This window comes from Centruroides sculpturatus, unplaced genomic scaffold (assembly GCF_000671375.1).
Source record: "Centruroides sculpturatus isolate CEXI.00-Female unplaced genomic scaffold, Cexi_2.0 scaffold131, whole genome shotgun sequence".
Lineage (NCBI taxonomy): Eukaryota > Metazoa > Arthropoda > Arachnida > Scorpiones > Buthidae > Centruroides > Centruroides sculpturatus.
In genome coordinates this window covers 151030-171600 of record NW_019384439.1, presented here as the reverse complement: position 1 = coordinate 171600, position 20571 = coordinate 151030, and the positions used below count along the sequence as shown (strand labels likewise).

At 32.3% G+C, this 20571-nt stretch overlaps 1 protein-coding gene across 1 annotated transcript in view; it reads left to right on the top strand.

Annotated features, from left to right (window-relative positions):
* The first annotated feature begins 3883 nt into the window (after positions 1-3883).
* LOC111620095 (proliferation-associated protein 2G4-like) overlaps positions 3884-20571 on the top strand; it is a 23919-nt gene continuing 7231 nt past the window's right edge. The window contains exon 1 of the mRNA XM_023361939.1: positions 3884-4020. Within this exon, the coding sequence (XP_023217707.1) occupies positions 3936-4020 (85 nt within the window). The 5' untranslated portion in view covers positions 3884-3935. The remainder of the gene's footprint in view (positions 4021-20571) is intronic.

The window sequence follows — 20571 nt, the reverse complement described above, 5'->3', positions numbered from 1 at the left end:
GTTTACGCCGACTCATCGCAGAATGAAAAAGGTTCTGTGGCATTAAAATTAATTCAGCATGTTGAGACTCGATGGAATTCGTATTTCTTGATGATTGAGAGATTTGTACTACTAAAAAATTTTGTTACACTAACATTGCAAAAGTTTCCAGGGGCACCCGACATGCTCTCTGGTAGAGAATTAAGTGCTTTGAATGATGCGCTTAAAGTACTAAAACCTTTTTATAAAGTAACTAATGAAATTTCAGCAGAAACTCACACTACCATCAGTAAAATTATCCCATTTTTAGGGTTAATGTTTAATGCACTTTGCAAGGTTTCTACAGAAACAAATGTGGGAAAGAAGTTGCTGGAAAAATGTTTTAGTAATCTTGATTTCCGTTTTAAATCCACTGAGACGAAGTTAGTATATAGTGTTTCCACATTACTAGACCCAAGGTTCAAAAAGCTAGATTTTAAAAGTCCAGCATGTTGTGCAAATGCAATTAAATGTGTAAATGCAGAACTTTGTAAATTTCCCTCTGCTGAGGCTCAAATAAGTTTCCACAATAATGCAGAAAATAAACTTGAAGATGATGACCTTTGTTCATCCAGAAAAATTGATATTAAGATAGAAATGTTAACACAAATGCATCTTTAAATTCAAATTTTAAAACTTTTTTAGATGACCCTATTGTGCCTCACAATAGTAATGCTTTGGATGTGTGGAAATTCATTAAATTTTTTAACTATAATTTATGTGAACTTGCCATGAAGTGGCTTTGCATTCCTGCCACTTCAGTTCCAGCAGAAAGATTATTTTCCAAAGCTGGAAATACTATCAACAAAAAGCGGAGTTCTTTAAAGCCAAATAATGTACTCAAACTTCTAGTTTTAAATTCATTATCAATTGAAGAACTGTATGCATTGGAACTGTAATTGAACTATACAAGTTGAAAATAAAATTAAGTTTTGTTTTTTTTTTTAAACTGTTTGAGTTTATCTTGATTGAACATCGATGTTCCAATGGGCATCGATCAAACATCGATGTGAAATCCGACATCGAAATTTAGCATCGATGCTTAGGCAAACATCGATGTTTGACATCGATGTTAAAATTATAGACATCGCACAGCACTAATCTAAACTTTTCCACGAACAAAGCTACCACTCGAATTGTAAAGCCCTCTAAACCTGCTGTCGAATGAGTCTAGAAAATAGGTCAAATAACTTGTTTCTAATCACTGTCTACATTGTGGCAGGCGAGAAACGCCGTCTCTGCAATGAAATTTTTCCGAACAGCTGTTTACCCGATCTGTAAACCGCCGTCGGCCTCTAAACGTTGTCTGTGCAATCGGCTGATAAAGTTCCATTGTCGTATACCCGTTCGTTTGTCCGTTTGTTTTTCCTTAATCTCGAGAACGGAGTTAGATAAATGAAATCCGAGACCAGATATGGAAACCTTAGGGGCATGAGGTCCGGTTAACTATACAAACTTCAGATGCAAACCGGAAGCCATGTTATTTCAATTCAAAAATTTTCACCTGAAAGGTGTTAGATAGATGACTATTACGACTCTATTGTTAAAGGAAAAGTATGATGTACAGGGGCAAGCCGCTACTAATTTGAAGAGTATATATTTTAAATTAAATAAATTAAAAATGTGATTAAAATTGCAGCCTGGCATTGTGACGAAATCACAATAAATAACTACTCGCTTTAGTTTGCAGTTTATGAAAATTTTGGTTTTAACTTGTAGAAATATTTACATTGAAAACCTACATTTTGATGTTTGTTATGTTATGAACCACATTGTTGAAGTTAAAATTCTTCTAAGAGGTTACTAGGAGTTAATAATTGTGGAAAATAGAAGTGATAGAAGTATTGCAATTGCCCATCAAAAATAGACAAAGAAAACATGCCAGTAAGTGAAAGAGACCGATATGTAGAAACTGCACCATTGGGATGTGTACAGATTGAGTACTCCATGCATCATTAACATCATTAGTCTCACTATTAGAAGAAGAAACTTTTATTTATAACTTTTATATTTTTAATTACCGTATATTCCGGCTTATAAGACGACCCCCGACTTTTACAGTTAAAATATAGAATTTGGGATATACTCGCCGAATAAGATTTGAGAGGCAGGGAAGATGTACGGTAATAGGATACATACAAAGGTGGGGCGGACGGGTGAAAGATGAGTGTTTTTCTGGGCACAGTGCCGATCTATCTCTATCCATACTCTGGGCGTCCCTGCCGACTGCAGCACCCGCCCTATAAGACGGCACCCGGCGTATAAGACGACCCCCGACTTTTGAGAAGATTTTCCTGGGTTAAAAAGTCGTCTTATACGCCGGAATATACGATATTATCGAATGGCAAAAAGTTTAATTTTGAGGGTAGTGATGAATTTTATTAAAACAAATTGTAAATGTTAGTAACGAATAATATCTTCATTAAGTCCGACCTCTCGCGAGATATGACACATGACACCCCTCTACCTCCCCACCCCTTTACCCTTTAACCACCAAAATTTAATAGCATCAATGCTCCTTATATACAAAGTAACATGCCAAATTTCGTTTCTTATAGATGCCAACACACACATACACGGAATATTTTTTCTATTTTTTGTTATCATTTTTTTTTAACTTTTTAGGGTTTAGGAGGTTTCAAAACGCGGAGTTTTGCAAAAAATTCTGAGGGTCAAATTTGACACAATTCTATGCTTTCCCTTGTTATGTATTTATGTATACATAAATATAGTCATAAGACATAAAGTCGGGAAAGCAAAATTAAGAATGTTTAGAAATGCATTTAACTTATTGCTACAGATTATTTTGTCTTGTTTAGAAACATTTAAATAAAGGGTTAAAGAAAGAAATGCCTTGTTATTTACTTTCAAAATTAAAAAAAAAAAAAAAAAACTAAGTAGGATCATTTTGATTCACACCATCTTAGTTAAGGATTAAAACTCTTCTTTTCCTTCACACACTTTTACACGAGTTAGAATATTATAGCTCATTGCCTTTACAGAACACAAATGGCACGCTTCTTTGACTAAAAAGAAATGCCTTGTTATTTACTTTCAAAATTAAAAAAAAAAAAAACTAAGTAGGATCATTTTGATTCACACCATCTTAGTTAAGGATTAAAACTCTTCTTTTCCTTCACACACTTTTACACGAGTTAGAATATTATAGCTCATTGCCTTTACAGAACACAAATGGCACGCTTCTTTGACTAAAAGGAAAATGGCGGAGGTATATTCAATTTTCTTTAATTAAACATGGCGTCGCTACATCTACTCTATGTAGTATATTTTAGCTTGTTGGTGCTGAATGTCCACAGGCAACGTTTCTTCTACGTGCGCTCTGATTTCTATGGAGTTGCGCAGATACCTTTACTTCCTGACTTAACTTTTAAAATAAGTATTAAGGTTTAAAAATAGAGCCCACTAGTGGTCGAGTGGATAAAACCACTAAACACCGGTAGTTGGTTGTGGGTTCGCGCCTCACCAGTGGACTTACCACGTGGGGTTTTCTGAGTTTTCTTCACGTCAGTAACACCTGGCCAGTTTTCCATAATAAACCTCTTGGGAAACATTCCTCTCGGCAGATCTCTAATGTAGTACCTTGCCTTAATTAATCCAATAAAACCGAATCAAATCATCTTAAAATGTGTCCTATTTCAATAGGAATAATTATATACTGTACTGTATTTTTAATTGCAAATGTTTTTATTTTAAAAAAGAAGTTGTTATTGTTTCATATTAGATTACATGTAATCACTTTCATTTAAACAAAAACGAAATTATTTGTCAATTAATTAAAAAAACAGCTTAGTATTTAAAATTTAAGAGGTGTCATGAGATATAACCCCCTCCGAAATACAACTTTCTCGGAGCATGCCCAAAATTATTAGTAGAGAATTCTGGGTAAAATTAGTAAAATGGCGGACAAAGAAGAAAATGAACCGACCATTGCTCAAGATTTGGTTGTTACCAAATATAAAATGGCTGGTGAAATGGTTAATAGTGAGTGTTATAATTTATTTCATTTATATTTATCATATATCAAATTTTGGCTATATATAAAATAACTTCTAACACTTGACATGTTGTGAGATACCATGTGCTTAGGCTTAGTAGCAAGAATTGTGCTACCTGATTTAAATGTTTAGTATTTATTAATCTTTACGATTTATAAATTTATGTATATTCGGCGATAATATTAAATTCAGAATCGTGTGTTTTTCTGAAAAGAATATACTTCATAATGTGTATTGTGCCTGGATATATCGAGCATGATAATTTTTCCATATGCTTCATTAGAATGATGCACTCGGCGAATTAAACAATAACTTTAACACCAAACTATATTGTCTAATTAGTTACAATTAAAATTTAAAAAATATATTCACTTAATCTGTTTATAATTTAGCAGTAATAGTTTTATTAAATATCGAACATGGAAATTTATTAAAATAGGTGCATTTATAGTTATTACTAGCCAGAAGTTTTAATTTAATTCGTCTGTGACCTTTTAAAACGAATTAAAGGTAAAGCTTTATAAACCATACACCAACGTTTTCTCTCTTACTTTTATTTACAATAGAGACATACATGCTAGACATGTCCAAAACACAGAATATATGAATGGAAACTCATTTAAAAAGCCCTATAAACAAAAAAAATCATAGGACTACTTACTGACTATGCACCGTTCAAGCCACTATTGCTTAAGCTTGTTTTTGTCTTAGAGCTGTGTTGGAGGGCGGACGTGCACATGTGTCACGTGACCTGACTTTGACATTAGTCAGTTATGTGACTACAGCTTTTGATGCATTTCTGGACAACTTTTTCTTGTTGCGGAAGATTTCATTCTCTTTGCACTATATCTTGCAGACGTCTTAGGGTGTACCTTAATATGGTGACGCCCATAATATCAACAGTATCATGATGGCGGGATCTATAATTTTAAAATATTACCAAAATTGTTCATTTGGTCAATAACAGATTTGTAAATTGCTCACAAATCAGCCCCCCTTTTCTTTTATTAACAGACTTTAAGTTACAAATTATATGTAATATATAACATCAACTACTAAGACAAAGTTACGGATTATATATACAATCATTAGAGTAAGATTCTAGCTCTGAACGAGATGGTTGGGGCCTTATTGGAGCTGTAAATCTTGCTTGTATGAATAAAAAGTCAACGGAACTGGTGCTGATGGTCTATATATGACTTTTCTGAGATATAGCTCTTCCCCAAAATTGGTCTATCTAGAATTTTGAAGACCCTCAAAAATGGGATAAAATTTAAAAGTGAAAAAATTCCTGAACTGTTTCTCAAAACGGTGCTAAAAATCAAATGTTTTCTGTGTTACTGTTAAGCCTGTTGTGTGTTTAATTTTAGGAAGTTATATCTCGTAAAGGCTTGTACTTAGACCATTGATTCCTTTGACACTTTTACTCCTAATACCCCGTTCGCACCAAGCATTTCGATCTAGATTGTGACTAAGGTTGGAGAGAGTTCCGTGGTGCGAACGCTCTCGACCGTTTCAATCTCGATCGACTAGAGAGAGTTCTCGAAACTAGATCCAGTCATAAGAGATCCCACAATCCCACGCGCGCGAGAAAATACAAGATGGCTGCGGAACACGTGTCGGGCTATCGACAGAGAAATAAAAAAGACAGCTGGAGAGATGACAACATCTGTCTATTATTAGATGTACGGCAAGAAAAAGTATTTGTTTCTAACCAAAACTTCCATTTTGTTTGTTGGTGTTTGTGACTTACCGTGTAGTTACGTCAGTTTTATGATCGCGTGTAATAGCCAGGTTCTTCTCGAGCGGACTGCCTGTGCGAACAGCACGACGTTCGACTAGCGACAGTCACAATCCAGATTGTGGGTAAATCGAGATCGAAGTGAGTCGTAGATTGTGTGCGAACGTGGTATAAGGGCATGTCCATGGCTCTAAGATTCAAACTGCTTCATTCAGATGTAGAAACTTACTTGTCATTAGCAGGGCTGTGAAGTCGCGTAAAAATCTACCGACTCCGACTTCAACCAGGGGCGGACTTGTTACCAAAAGAGACCTGGAAATTCTGTCATCATGTGACCTCAGAATAAAAGATTCAATAAATAGAGTTCTAATAAAGATAGAACGTAGAAACTTTTTATTCCAAAGCTATAAGACTCCTCTAAGTAATATATAAATATGTATTCGATAATTTTTACTTTTCTGGCTGTTATATATAACAGAGAGAAAGTGTAGTGCTTGGTCAAAAAATGACCCTTTCCAAATTTTTACATTTTTGGACTCAGGACACCTTGAAATTTTGAGATACGCAAAAGATTTGAGGTTTCTTTTCTATATGTGGATATTAGACTGTGTGTGGAGGGCATGATTTTGTTCCCCTGTTTGAAGCCTAATAATTTCTGTGGTCAGGGTGGTTAGAATCAGAGTCAGATGGTTTAACACAGGAGTTAGTTATTAAGCGTCAAACTGGTTGAACTAAATCGTGTCCCCATACACATTCTAACATCTTAGGCGAGAACATCTTAACAAGTTTTACTGTACTATTATAAAATGACAAAAGAGATTACTTTGAGGGTAGAACCAGTTCTATTATTATTATTATTTTTTTTTTAAATATAAAATATTCATTAAGAATATGTAAAATAAATAAATATGTAAAATACATGTAAAATATTCATTAAGAGATATGACACATGACCCGTTTTATGTCTTCATCCTGTCAATCTTTAATTAAGAACAAAAATTTAATAGTATTAATTAATTAATTAATGCCCCTTTATATGCAAGCTACAGTACCACATTTCGTTTCTTAAACTTTACCCATTCTGAGATATTGTTTAATATCTCAGAACAGAAAATAAAGAAATTAAACAAATTAGATGTCAACACACACATGCATTCTAATTTTTCCCTTTTATTGACTTTTTTGGGGGTTAGGGAGGTTTCCAAACGTGTAGATTTGCAAAAAAGACTTGGAGGGTCAAATTTGACACGATTCCAATACTTTTCTGTTTTATATAGGCCCTATATATAACAAGTTGGAAAGTAAAAAGGAGTCGGAGTTGGTGGATGTTTTGACAACTCCGACTCCAGCTAAAACTCCATGACTCCAACTCCACAGCTCTGATTATTAGTAACCCCCTATAAAATAGGTGTATTGCTGAGAATAATGATAATCAAATTCTTAAGGCAAAGCCTCTTGTTTTTAAGCTTTCCATGTTGTTTAAAATGCATTAAACAAAAACAAGCTTCATTACCAAAGTTTAGGAAGTTTGATTATGTTAGATAGATCATATTTAAATAAATAAGTTTAGTTACAGAAAAAACTTGCTAATACTTTTAACACTGCATTAATGTCATCTTCAAGCAAGGCAGATTGAACATGCAGTTACATTGAATATATCAATGTAACTGCATGTTATATGCCCAGGGTGGCCAAGCTCCTTGATAGTCCGAACCATTTTTCAAAATTTGAAATTTTTCGCGAGCCGCAATTAAATACGTATTAAAAAGGTATGCAAAAAATTCCAGATTACAAATTATATCCGTAGCAAAAGTGATACAAATTGTTTCCTCCAGAGCACAATGTCAACTGTCCATTGCAATGATAATTTACAAATTCAAAATCAGTCTGAAGTCAATCGATAGCGGACGATTACGCCACTGTTTATGTTCGTTTGCGCAGTTTTCGATGAGTCATATCATTCTTAACTTGGACGGAAATGAAATTGTTACAACGTTGCACTTAGTCTTTCATATTTGTTGTTAGTAATTTAAAAGACATTTTGAAACACATACGGAATGATAATAATTTTTTAAAATATAATAACACAAAAATGAAAAGGGAACTCGGGTACATTTATCGAGAGCCACAAATAATCCTTCAAGGAGCCACATGTGGCTCACGAGCCGCAGGTTGGCCACCCCAGTTATATGCCAAGAATTATTGTCTGAAGATGACATTAATGCAGAGTTGAAAGTACTAGTGAGCTTTTACTGTTGTTAAATGTCTTTCTAATATCAACAGTCAATGTACAATAAAAAGGGATTTTTTGAAAAATTCCCTCCCCCCATGGGAGAAATGTTATATATTTATAATAGATACATTTTGAGCCACAACAATGCGTGGCGGGGTCTGCTAGTAAATTTATAAAATTTGAATAACTCTTGAATTCTTCCATAAGGTTAGAGTGTGAGATTTATGTTCATAATAGGTATTGATGAAAACAGAAGAATTCAAGAAAATTCTCTTTAGTAACATATCAGATGTTGCTTTATTTAAATTAAGGTTATAAATTGTTACTACTATCAATTTATAGCCCTTAATTATAGCTGATGCTGATTATTAACTTGTCACTAGTAAAATTGCAATAAATTTATAATTTTTTAAATTTGGCAAGAAGGTTCTCAGATTGTTTCACCAAAAGATAATTATTTATCAAGAACTATGCATTCCAATAATTTAACTTTTCAGCATTCTTATTTTGCCATAGATCTAATTCGGCAACAAAATAATATTCTATGTATGTTTAATCTGCAATGTGCAACATTGCTTGTGGTTAGACAGAGTTGTCAGTTATGCCATAATTATCAATTTTAACATAATTTTAAATACAGTAGAGCGTCAATTTTCCAAATCAATTGGGGACTGGGGTTGTCCGGATAACTGATATTTTGGATAACTGATTTACGTATGAAAAAATAATTTAACGTATCTGATTTCGAAAATTTTCTCCGTTGCGTGTCGCTTCGCGTTGAATTTTCGTCGATGTTAAGCCTAACAAAAACTATTGTATCGTTAAAAATTATTTTTTTATTTTGTACAAACAATAAAAAATTATACTTCAGATGTTAATTTAGTATCAAAAACATAAAATATTTGAGTAGCCCAAGACATAGCCAAAGATTGAAGCGCCACAGCACTGGCGTAAACTTAAATTTTCTGACTGGAATTCTTTTGGATGATTGACTTTCGGAAAATTGACACTCTACTGTAATATCTGATAAAATTATTCTAACATAAATTTGCTGATTGTGATTGCTGAACATAAATTCTAACATAAATAACATTACTGGGCTGCAATTTGAAAAATTGTAGACTTACAAATTCCCACTGTCATCTGTCCATCTGTTTTTCTTTAATCTTGAGAACAGAGTTAGGTAGATGAAATCCAAGACCAGATATGGAAATCTTAGGGGCAAGGGGCCCCAATTAACTCTGTATGAACTTCCAATGCAAACCGGAGGTCATGTTATTTCAATTCAAAAATTTTCACCTGAAATGTATTAGATAGATTAGTATTCCGCAAACTTTCTCTACTCGCGCACACCTGTGACTCAACATGACTCAACACGGCATACCAAAATGTTATTCCCCTCAAAAACGTATGATATTATACTATTAATAGAATTTTGTAATGCCATAAACCTATTATTACTATTATGTTGAGTTTTGTGAGTTACATTCGGTTGACACCAATGGCTGTGTACTATGCCGGACCAAAGTCAAGACAGTAACTTCAAAACAAGATAAAAAATTAAATGTGTGTGTCTGTATTCTTGAATTTCCTAACAATATGACACGTATTCAATATAGTGGCCTTCTGTAGTGTAATGTATGTGTTTCTATTCAATTTTAATGTTCCCAAGCTTTTGTGTAGTGTGTATGGTATGACACCTGTAGAGGAGAGGACAACAGGTATAATAAGAACCCTATCTATCCTCCACAGATGCCTTATTTCCTGGGCAAGTTCTGTGTACTTACTAACTTTTTCAGTGTATATGTTTAGTACATTGTGAGTGTTTGGAATGGCTATGTCTATAATGTATGTGATTTTATTGTGTTTGTCAATGAGTGGGATGTCTGGTCTATTGTGGTAAATTGTTTTATCTGTGATTTTGGCTCTGTCATAGTACAGTTTTTGCTTGTGCAATATTGTCTGTGGAATGCATTTGTAGTATGGTTTGTGGATATCTAATAATTTGTATTTGTTTGCAAACTCTTGGTGTATTATATTTGTTACTTGATTATGTCTATGTAAATTATCTGTCTGTGCCAAGGGCTTGGAACCAGAAGTGATGTGTTATATGGTTTCTGATATAATGTGACATTTTCTGCATGTGTCATTTATGATTGTTATATCTTTGAATATGTGTTTTCTGTAGTTTTTAGTATTTACGACCTGATCCTGTATGGCAATCATGAATCCTTCCGTCTCCCCAAAGAGGCATCCCCAAGCTAACCAGCTGTTTGACGCAGTTTTGTCAACAAAATTCTGGGCCAGGTCATAAGGATGTCTGCCATGGAGTGCCTTTCGAGCCCACGATTGCTTGATGGTGTCTATGCTATTTATATGTTGTGTCGTGTCCATACGTTGTGAATGTAAATTTAATGGTGTATTACTTGAGTCTGCTAGAGTTACTGCTTTATGTAACTGTGACGTTTCTTGTTTTTTGTAGAAAAACTCTCGCAATGTCTGTATTTGTTTGTTGTGGAGGTTAACTATGTCAATCAGGCCATATCAGCCACCTTTACGTGGAAGGGTTAATCTCTCTATGGCAGATTTAGGATAATGTTGTTTATGCTTAAGTGTTGTTGTTGTTTTCATTTGGAGTTGCTTAAGATCTGTGAGTCCAATGTATAACTCCAAAAGAATAAGCGAGTACTGGGATGACATATATGTTTATTACTTTAACATCATCTTATTTCATCAGTGAATGAAATACAAACATAAGAAACACGACAACTATGATAAAAATATATAAGTAAAACTTGAAATTAATAGAATATGTAAAAGTTCACGTCACACCTTTCACCTTGTGACGGCACACCGGTTGCAGAACACTGAGATAGATGACCATCATGACTCTATTGGTAAAGGAAAAGTATGATGTACAGGGGCATTACACTACAGTACTAATTTGAGATGGAGAGCTTATATTTTAAATTAAATAAATTAAAAATATGATTAAAAATTGAAGCTCGGCATTGTGACAATGTCACAATAAATAATGGCTCATACTTTATATTTTTGAATTCTACACAAATTGATAAAAATATGTTTTTCTACATTTTGTATAATTTGAAGTTCTTGTTCATTTCAGCTTTAGTTCAGTCATATTGCACATGCCCAACTAATCATACAAGATATAGCTATGTTGATGTTTTTAAGGAACTAATTACATCTGATGCAACAGGATAGGGCTGTTAAGGAATGGCTCATTAAATCGTGTTAAAGAATGTAGGTGAAATGAAACTTTCTAATGAAATGTTACTTCTTTTAAGAAGTCATTAGAAAAAGGTACAGTATATTAAGTGTTGTTTTAATGAAGGTTGGTGGAACAGGTCAAGAAAGTAATAATTATAAACAGATTAAATACAAAACTGTACAATAGATATGTGAATGTCATTTAGTAATTTGGAGGGTAAAGGAATTAATTTGAAAACAGTATATTGAGAAACCATAGATTTAAAATGCAGCTTTTAAAAAGTACATTGTTTTATATTCAAAATAGATACCGAAGAACCATATTTAAAAAGATACATAAACTGTTACACATTCCATATGTATTGAAAGGCCTAGTTAAATATAAAATAATTGCTTCAAGCATTAATAAATAAAGCAATTAGTCTCAGTAGATTAGGTCAAACTGGACAAACAACAGAAAAACATGGATTCAAAGAATAGTTTATAGTGATTAGAATTATATAAAATTAAATAGTTATTAAATATTATTATCAAAATATATTCCAGAATCAGAGAATCTTTTTTAAAGTAAATTATTAGATAAATTACTAATTATTATATTATATAGTTATTTGCTTTTATTACTATAAATTTTATTACTTGTTTACTTTTATTATACAAAACTAGATTATTGAATCTAGTTTTGTATAATAAAAGTAAACAAGTAATAAAATTTATTCATGATGTAGAATACCAGTTTTTTAAAATATTCCTGTAAAATTACAGAAAAAGAATGTTTTATGCTTATGTATGTAATGAATTTAAAAGAAAGAAGAAAACACTTACTTCTTTTAGATTATTTTACTCATATGAATTTAAAATATTCTCTGTTATTCTGATTACATTAATAAAATTTCCAAAAGTTAGTTTAGTGAATTTCATTTTTTGTCACAATATACAAAATACAGTAATACCCCGAACTTATGCGATAGGTGGGAATGAGCGGTAATCGCGTAAGTCGAATTTATAAGTCGGGTTATAATTTCACATATAAATACATACAAATAATTTTTAATTGGGCCGGAGACTAAAGAAAACAACAATTTAGAAAAAAATGTTTAATAAAATCTTAGATAATACATATATGTATAACAAATTAGGCCTATATTATTTTACAATTTTTCACATTTACTTGATTATTACACTATAATTTTAACATTGTTTCCATCTCAGCGATAATACTGTGACGTTTACGAATGATGCTTGAATTTAAAGATTGAGCATTTTTCACAGCTTCGAGAATTTTTTCTTTGCCTTTTATAATTGTTCTGACCGACAATTCCGGTAGATCAAACTTCTTTGCCAATTCACAAATTTTCATTTTTGTATCGAAGTCTTTAATAATGGGTACGTTCGTAAAGTCAAACGAGTTAAACGCGTTAGTAACGAATCGTTCGAAAAGTCTAACAAAATAGGAATAACGATGACGTCATTCTCGTTTAACTCGTTTGACTTTACGAACATACACAATGTTAACTTTACATTCCAAAGATAAAGTTTTTCTTTTCTTGTTTGATGCAGAAGAATTAGTTCTACTTCGTTTGGATGACATAGTAGAGTCTCTCAAGTCTCCGTAGATATAACGAACACAGAAATAAATAACAAAATAAATTGTAGCTATGTGTCGATTCAATGCGACACATCCGAACATGTAAGCTGAACAATAGTTTGGGGGGAGTGAGTAATCAAGGGTTGCGTGGCGTTCAAACAAAAGATGAATAGACGAGATTTGAAAATCGCGTAACTCCGGGTTCGCTTAAGTCGAGATATTACTGTATATCATTGTATTAATTATTACACTGTCCACAAGATCATTTAAATATGGATTTCAAGTACTTCCATTGTTTCAAAATCAGTGCTTTTAGAAAAAATATATTTTAAGAAAACTGAAGATTTTTATAAATCCAAATGATCAAATGATTAGATTTTACTGGTTATTTTCGTATTACTAAATTAATTACATATATGTAATATGAGCTGTATTTCATTGTTAGACAAATTCAATGATGCAATAAAAATTTAAAATATTTTCATTTCTAGCTGATAAGCATTATTATTTTAGTGTTTTAAAAATAAAATATGAAACAAAACAAATTGGAGTTATTACATTTAAAAAGTAATAAAGAAAAAGGTTTTGAAACTTAAAGTAAATTTTGACTATAGTGATTTTTTTCTCTCTATTGAAATTAGGAAAGTTCTTACAGCATACATATACAGTATAATCTCCAAATAGGAGACATCATCGGGACTAAGAAGTTTGTCCACTATTTAGAGGTGTCTGCTATTCTGAAGTACTGTACATGGTGGGGGCTATACTTTATCTTTAACCTAGTCGTCATAGTGAAGAATTTGATGGATTATGAAAACATCAAATTTTCATTAGGAATATGAATATGCTGAAAAGTATATGTATCATATGTAATTAAAATAGGTATACAATATATTCTTTATTTTTTCAGCTGTAAAAATCTCATTTTAATTGAATCTTGTTCGAATGTGAGTTACAAAGGCAATTTGTATTCCACTTCAAGGGATGGGAAATATATTTTGAATTTTTACATTTATAACATAATGTATGATCTAAGCAACTAATAAAAATCTATATAGGGCTTTGCTTTGTAGTTATCAAGTAGGTGTAAGTTTTCAAACATTTTTGTTTTTTCAATAACTGATTTATTAAAAATTACACTTTAGCCACCACAAAGCTGTTAAAATGGTTATGACATTTGTTTGGTGTAAGTTCAAAGGTTGTGTTACGAAGGCAAGGCAATTTGCCAACTATGTTAAAGTGTGGGAAGATATTCAGTTTTCTTGCATTTATGACGTCATTTATGATCCTAAGTTTCTTTTTCATTACTACTACACTATGGTTCTTGTGAAATGAATGAATAACTTCAGAAAAGTTTATAGTTTTTTGGTATCATAAGCTTAATTCCAACAATAAGACAGAAGTTTAATAACATTAATATGTATAATGATAAATGGCGATTGACAAATTAACCATAATTATAATTCTGACAGATAAAGAATATTGTTTGACTTCTTATAATCTGTCCTCTTCCTCATTCCTGTTTTAAGCCAGTCTTTATTTGACACTTACAGTCAAAATTCATTGTCTGAAAGAGTATTTGAACCAATTCTTTGTTTTTGTTTTAAAATATTTAATGCATAATTAATTCTTTCAGAATATTGAAGGCTGGTTATTGCATTTTCGTAAGGTTGGTTATAGACAATAGCATTTATTATTTAGAGGTAAATATAATAGATGTCCTATTTGCCTTCAAATAGCATATTTACCTCTAAATAGGGACATACTGGGGGTTGTAAAAATGTCTGTTAATTAGAGGTGTTCATTAATAAATGTTTTACTGTGTATATATAAAGGAAAGACAAAAATAAAACAAAAAAATACTTGCTGCCAGTTAAAGACTGGATAATTGGGAATATTGTAATTGAACAAATTTGTTATGGAATGATTGAATGTAAGGTTTTTCAAGAAACTAATCAAATAACACAATCTATAAGGTTATAGTTGTTCATTTGTTTCTTAATTCAATCATATGAATTTTAAAAAAATGCTTTTTTTTTTTTTATTACCTTTAATTTTCATATAATAGTACAGTCAAACCTCAGTTTGAGCTTATGAACAGTGTGGTGGAACCATCCAAAGAAGACTGTGTGGCTTGGTGACACCATGCCTGACTGATATTTGTGAAATTACTGGTTCATATCTCAGTTCGTAATAATCTTACATTCCCAAATGTAAAAATATTTCAACTAAATTTATTTTTAACTGAAAATAAATTTTCAAAGGACAAAAATTCACATTTTAATAGAAAATAAATAGAGACAAAATATATAAAGATGTGATAAATAAAATAAAAAATGAATTTAACATGGCCAACAGTAATTTATGTTTAATAACAATATAATAAATATAATTACAACTTTTAACAAAGATAAAACTTTGCTTCCATCCTTCTTTCCGTTTTTTGCACCGTCCACAGTTCATAAAATCGCAAAACTCATGGAGACGACCTTTCCTTTTAGGCTACTGCCTCTGTAGTAAAAAAATATAAAGTATGATAAAAGCGTCATCTGGTGTCCTAGCCACAATCATAACAATACATTTTAAATAAAATAAAAAATGAATTTAACATGGCCAACAGTAATTTATCATATGAACTGCGGATGGTGCAAAAAATGGAAAGAAGGACTGAAGCAAAGTTTTATCTTTGGTAAAAGTTGTAATTATATTTAAAGACATGATGTACAGTAGAACCTCCATTATCCGGACCTCCATTATCCGGATTTTCGATTATCCGGATTGTCCAAAATAAACAAAAATTTTACGAATTTGCTGATTTGCACTTGGCGAATTACGACACTGTTTATGTACATGATGGAATGCATAACTTTTTTTGTTTCAACAACGTCTCACCCAGCACAGTGGTCGTAAACTCTTAAATATATTTTACGTCGTAATAAAAATATAACTTGACAAACGTATTTATAAATAATTTATATTCAAATTAAATCATTTCTATGACCAAGGGCGGCGTAAGGCATGGACGACGTGGGCCACCGCCTATGCCTCGCGGTCCGAAGGGCCTCGCGTTTCGAAGGTTTATGCATTACTTAAAAGCCGCGAACGCGACGAAAATATTTTACTCGTCATAAAATGATAGTTTGTCAAATTTTTATTCATAAAAATGCAGTTTCAACTGCTTTTTATTTTATAAAATCCTTATTCTTGAGCCGCCAGAGGGCCTTTTAAACAATAGGTAGTCTGTTAGCGTTGGTCAGTAGTAGTACAAATTCAATACGAACGTTTGTTTCTTGAAAATCTGATCACGATTTAAATACAGTATTTACTTTTAATATTACCGATATGTCATCGAAAAGAAAACGTATTGTATTATCATTAAAAGACAAATTAAAGTATTTTTTCGATTATCCGGATTTTTCCTTATCCGGACTACCTTCATCCCCAATTAGTCCGGATAATAGAGGTTCTACTGTATTTATAAATTTTGTGTGTGATTTACAATTATTTTATGTAAAAATCATATTGATTTGAAAAAGAAAATCTTTTTGAGATGCAAACCAGCAATCTAACAAATATAAGTCAGAAATGGTTTTGCTGAGCCATGCAGTATTCTGTGAAATGTTGATAAAATTTATTCATAAGTTGCTTAGGATTTTTTTAACTTGGATTTTATTGAAAATGATTGAAACAAACCTTCTCACTTTGTTCAAAAAGATTTACATCAAAAGCTTATCCATGGAATTTCTCAGGATCAAATCATAACCTCTCTTTGTTAATCTTTAAAGCCTAGAGGCCAAAGTATTTTTCAATAAATGGAGTCAAGGCTAACTGATTTTAGCATGTATTTTCAATATGTTGTTCTCTCTTTTTTCCAACATTAATGTTACTATATGAAAATAAATAGACATAGTTATGAACAAGTGTTCAATCACTATTTAATACACACAGTTCACATAAAAATTTTGTTGGTTCATCAGGAAACCTAAGATGATGTCTTTTATGTGCCTACACACACATGAGCATGTATTGACATGCATGTGCACACACACACACATTGTTTCTCTCTCTCTCAATGTTCTTGTTCAAATTGTCATCTCCTTCCTGGTCCTCAGCAAAACTGGGGCCATATTCTGGTCACCGTCTCTCGTCTCTCACAAGACGGATGTCAAGAGATTTAAGCAATGATCAGAGGTCATATTCTGGTCTCTTGTCTCTCACAAGCCGGTCGCTGATTGGCTAATCATTTGGATTAGCCAATCAGCGACCGGCTTGTGAGAGACAAGAGACCAGAGACAGTGACCAGAATATGACCTCTGATCATTGCTTAAATCTCTTGACATCCATGGGCTAACCTTTTTATCCTCCATTCGAAAAAGATGCACTCCTTTCCTACAGTCCCTCACTCTGGACATGAGACTTCCCATCTCTTATCACAAAATTAGCATCTTTGCTATTAAGAAACTACTATGGAATGACCTAAAATTATAGCAGTGTAATTGGGACTCCATAAAGACTCTTATCTCATATTAGTTTTTCCTGAACTCACAAACTTTAATAGCTATAACTAGTTTATACTGGATTGCTACATTATTCTATTCCTGACTAATCATGGTTGTTATAATTCATACCTTAAACCTCTAACGAATCGTTGCCTCCTTCAATAAAACCGTTACGTAGTATCGCCCTCTTCACTTCAAAATTCCGATGCCCAGGGCCAAGGCTAACGCCAAATTTGTACTGCATTGAACAGACTAGTGACTAGTATAATGTTATTTGTTTAATTATTGTATGTTATAATGAATAAAATATCTAATTAATTCTTAATATAATGTTTTACTATATCGCCCAGAAAATTGTTTTTTGCCCCCCAAATATAAATTGATACAAATCGCCCCCCTCAACATGGAAAAACGCCCACATGTGGGCGATATTGCCCTTGTTGAGAAACACTACCTTAAACAGTTCATAGACTCACAAGATAGGAGTCACTGTCTAATTATGTTACTGAAGATGATAGTTGGCACTACCTCTTTGAATGCTCCATGCTTGAGAGGGAGAGGATGCAATTAAGCTATCTATCTATCTATCTATCGACCCACATAGGTTGCCACTGCCCCCAACATCCATGAATTTATCATGGACTTTGTCAACAATAAAGAAACTTATGAAAAACTCCTCAAGCTAGTCAAGAACTTGTGATAATTCCATCATGTGCCTAGTTCCCATTGCACATGTAAGTCCTTCAATTTATTACACCCCTATTTATTAGGTTAACTAATTTAATCTAAATTTAAGTTGTGGGCTAAAAGCATTATTTAATATATATATATATATATATATATATATATTCACTTGTTCTCTATGCAGACTCATGTTATGTCACTCATCTGCCTCATGAATATATGCCATTTCATACCTAAATTGCTGTCGGGTCACATCTATTACATTTACCTTTAAGTATGTGTGTGCATATACTCATTTGTCAGCCAAATTACTTTGCTTTTAATTATATATACTTATCATTTGTAACTGCATGATCACTTTGTGGTTGGTATGGTCACTTTCTGTAAATTGTACACATTCTGTTACTTGTAAATACTTGTTAAATCTCTTTTGTCAATCTAATTACTTCAAAGCTAATTGTACACACCTTTTACGTATATTTGTATTACTCTTTTCATTTGTCAGTTGTTTATATTCAATGGTAAATATATAAACATATATACAATGGTCAATATTTACATACATGTAAATATTTACCATTGTATATATCCACCATTGGCAAATGTGGCTCCAAGAGCCACATGCAACTCTTTTTGAGTTACATGCGGCTCTTACTGAAAGTGTTAATTTTTGCTTTTTATTATTATTTTTACAATTTTATTTCCACAATTTTGTGAAAACANCTTATCAAAATAAAAAAGAACTTAAATAACTACCAGATTACATCAAGCTTCTTTTCTGAGATTATATTTAATTAATTATAAATAATTTGTCATTAGAGGGAGATGTTAGGTGCCATCTCTTATTAAATATAATAGTAGCCCAATGTAATCCAGTAATTGTTTGGCTTTACAAATTTATCAGGTTTAGTGATGTTTATGTATATATATGAAAAAGAACTCTTTAGACACAAAGTGATGTTTATTGAAGAGTAGTGCCCACAAAATTCCAGTTTATTTTAAAGATGACAACATTTGTAAATGAATATTTGGGAGCACTAATAGAACATTGAAAAATAAAATGAAGGAACATAGAACAAAAAAAAAAGATATTCAGAAAAAAAAAGAAATAATACATTGGCTGAGCTATTACTTAAAAAACAAGCAGAAATAGAATGGGAGAAATCTGAGCTTATAGTCATAAATACAAAAAATCTTCCTGTTCATATACCTGAGAATTGGTAAGAGCTGTGAGCTTAATTTTAGTTTTAAATAAAAGGAGAAAGATTGAACATCAGTTTCTAGCTGGTATTTAGTCTTCTTGATTGTAAATTGTACTGTAAAAGTTTTTATATAATAAACTCGCAGTGCAGAATTGCGGTACAGAATAAAAAAGTACAGAACTGCAGCTCCATGCATTTTGCAAAACCTACATTTTGGCTCCCACTGACCTCTTGCTTGCCCACCCCTGGTATATATGTTTTGTTTATTTTATGTATTTTCTAGCCCAGCTGTAATTAGTGATGCTAGGCATGTACTTTTGCATAAAGGAAAAAAGAAAAAGTTTCTCATTCCACTGATCTCATAAAAACGAGCTACTGAAATTGAAATAGACTAGAAAGAATTTTTTTTGTGGGTAGCAATAGTTGTGGAGGAGTGCCATTGAGGAAGTGTAAAAGTAGTCAACAAATCTTGTTATAAGTAGGAAAATGAATATGCTGGTACAATGGATGTTTGGGTTTATGTTAGGTTCCAAACTCATGGATCTAATCGATTCACAAGAGTATTTAATAGTAAAATATTAAGTAAATGGCTTGTTAAATTCAGCACTGCTACTTTTGCTGCAAGAGCAGTGCTGCAGTTCCAAAATGGTGGATCTCAGTGCAGCTGTTGATATGCTTTACGAATTATTTAACCTCAAACCAGTGAGACCACTGTGAGGATTGCTGCTCACAGCATTTCAAGAAAATGAGTTTAACAATACTCTTGATGGCATTGCTAAGCAGTACTTAGTTTAGCAACAATTTGAAACAGTACCCAAACTGAATTAAGTACAGAGATAAACTGAAAGATCTGTTTTGATGTGCGTTATTTTATTTATTTATTTTTTTTTTGTTTAGTTTCAGTGATGATCCTATTTCTGAATTCTCATCTATATATATAAAAATGAATGTATGTCTGTCTGTGTGTGTGTGTGTCCTTCATGCATTACCACACCATTTATCCAATTGCCGTGAAACTTTGGGAAGTTGTTTAATATACTCCAGCGAAGGTTTGTGGCATAGTACGATTGCCATGAAGCTTTGGAAAGTTTTTTAATTTTTTAATACACTCCCGCGAAGTACATTTATCCTACGATAGATGGCGCGCGTTTACACGAGCATTTGAGCATTGTGTTAGATCGATTTCAAATTGTGTAAAGACCATTGTCCCCCTTCAAAAAATATCTGTATATATGCATTTTTAAACTGTTATTTACGATATTTATAATAATTTTTTTTAATCACTTTGATTGTTGCTGCTTCCCTCGTGTTACATAATTTTTTTTTAACCGAAAGCAGCACAACATACTGTCCAACAGG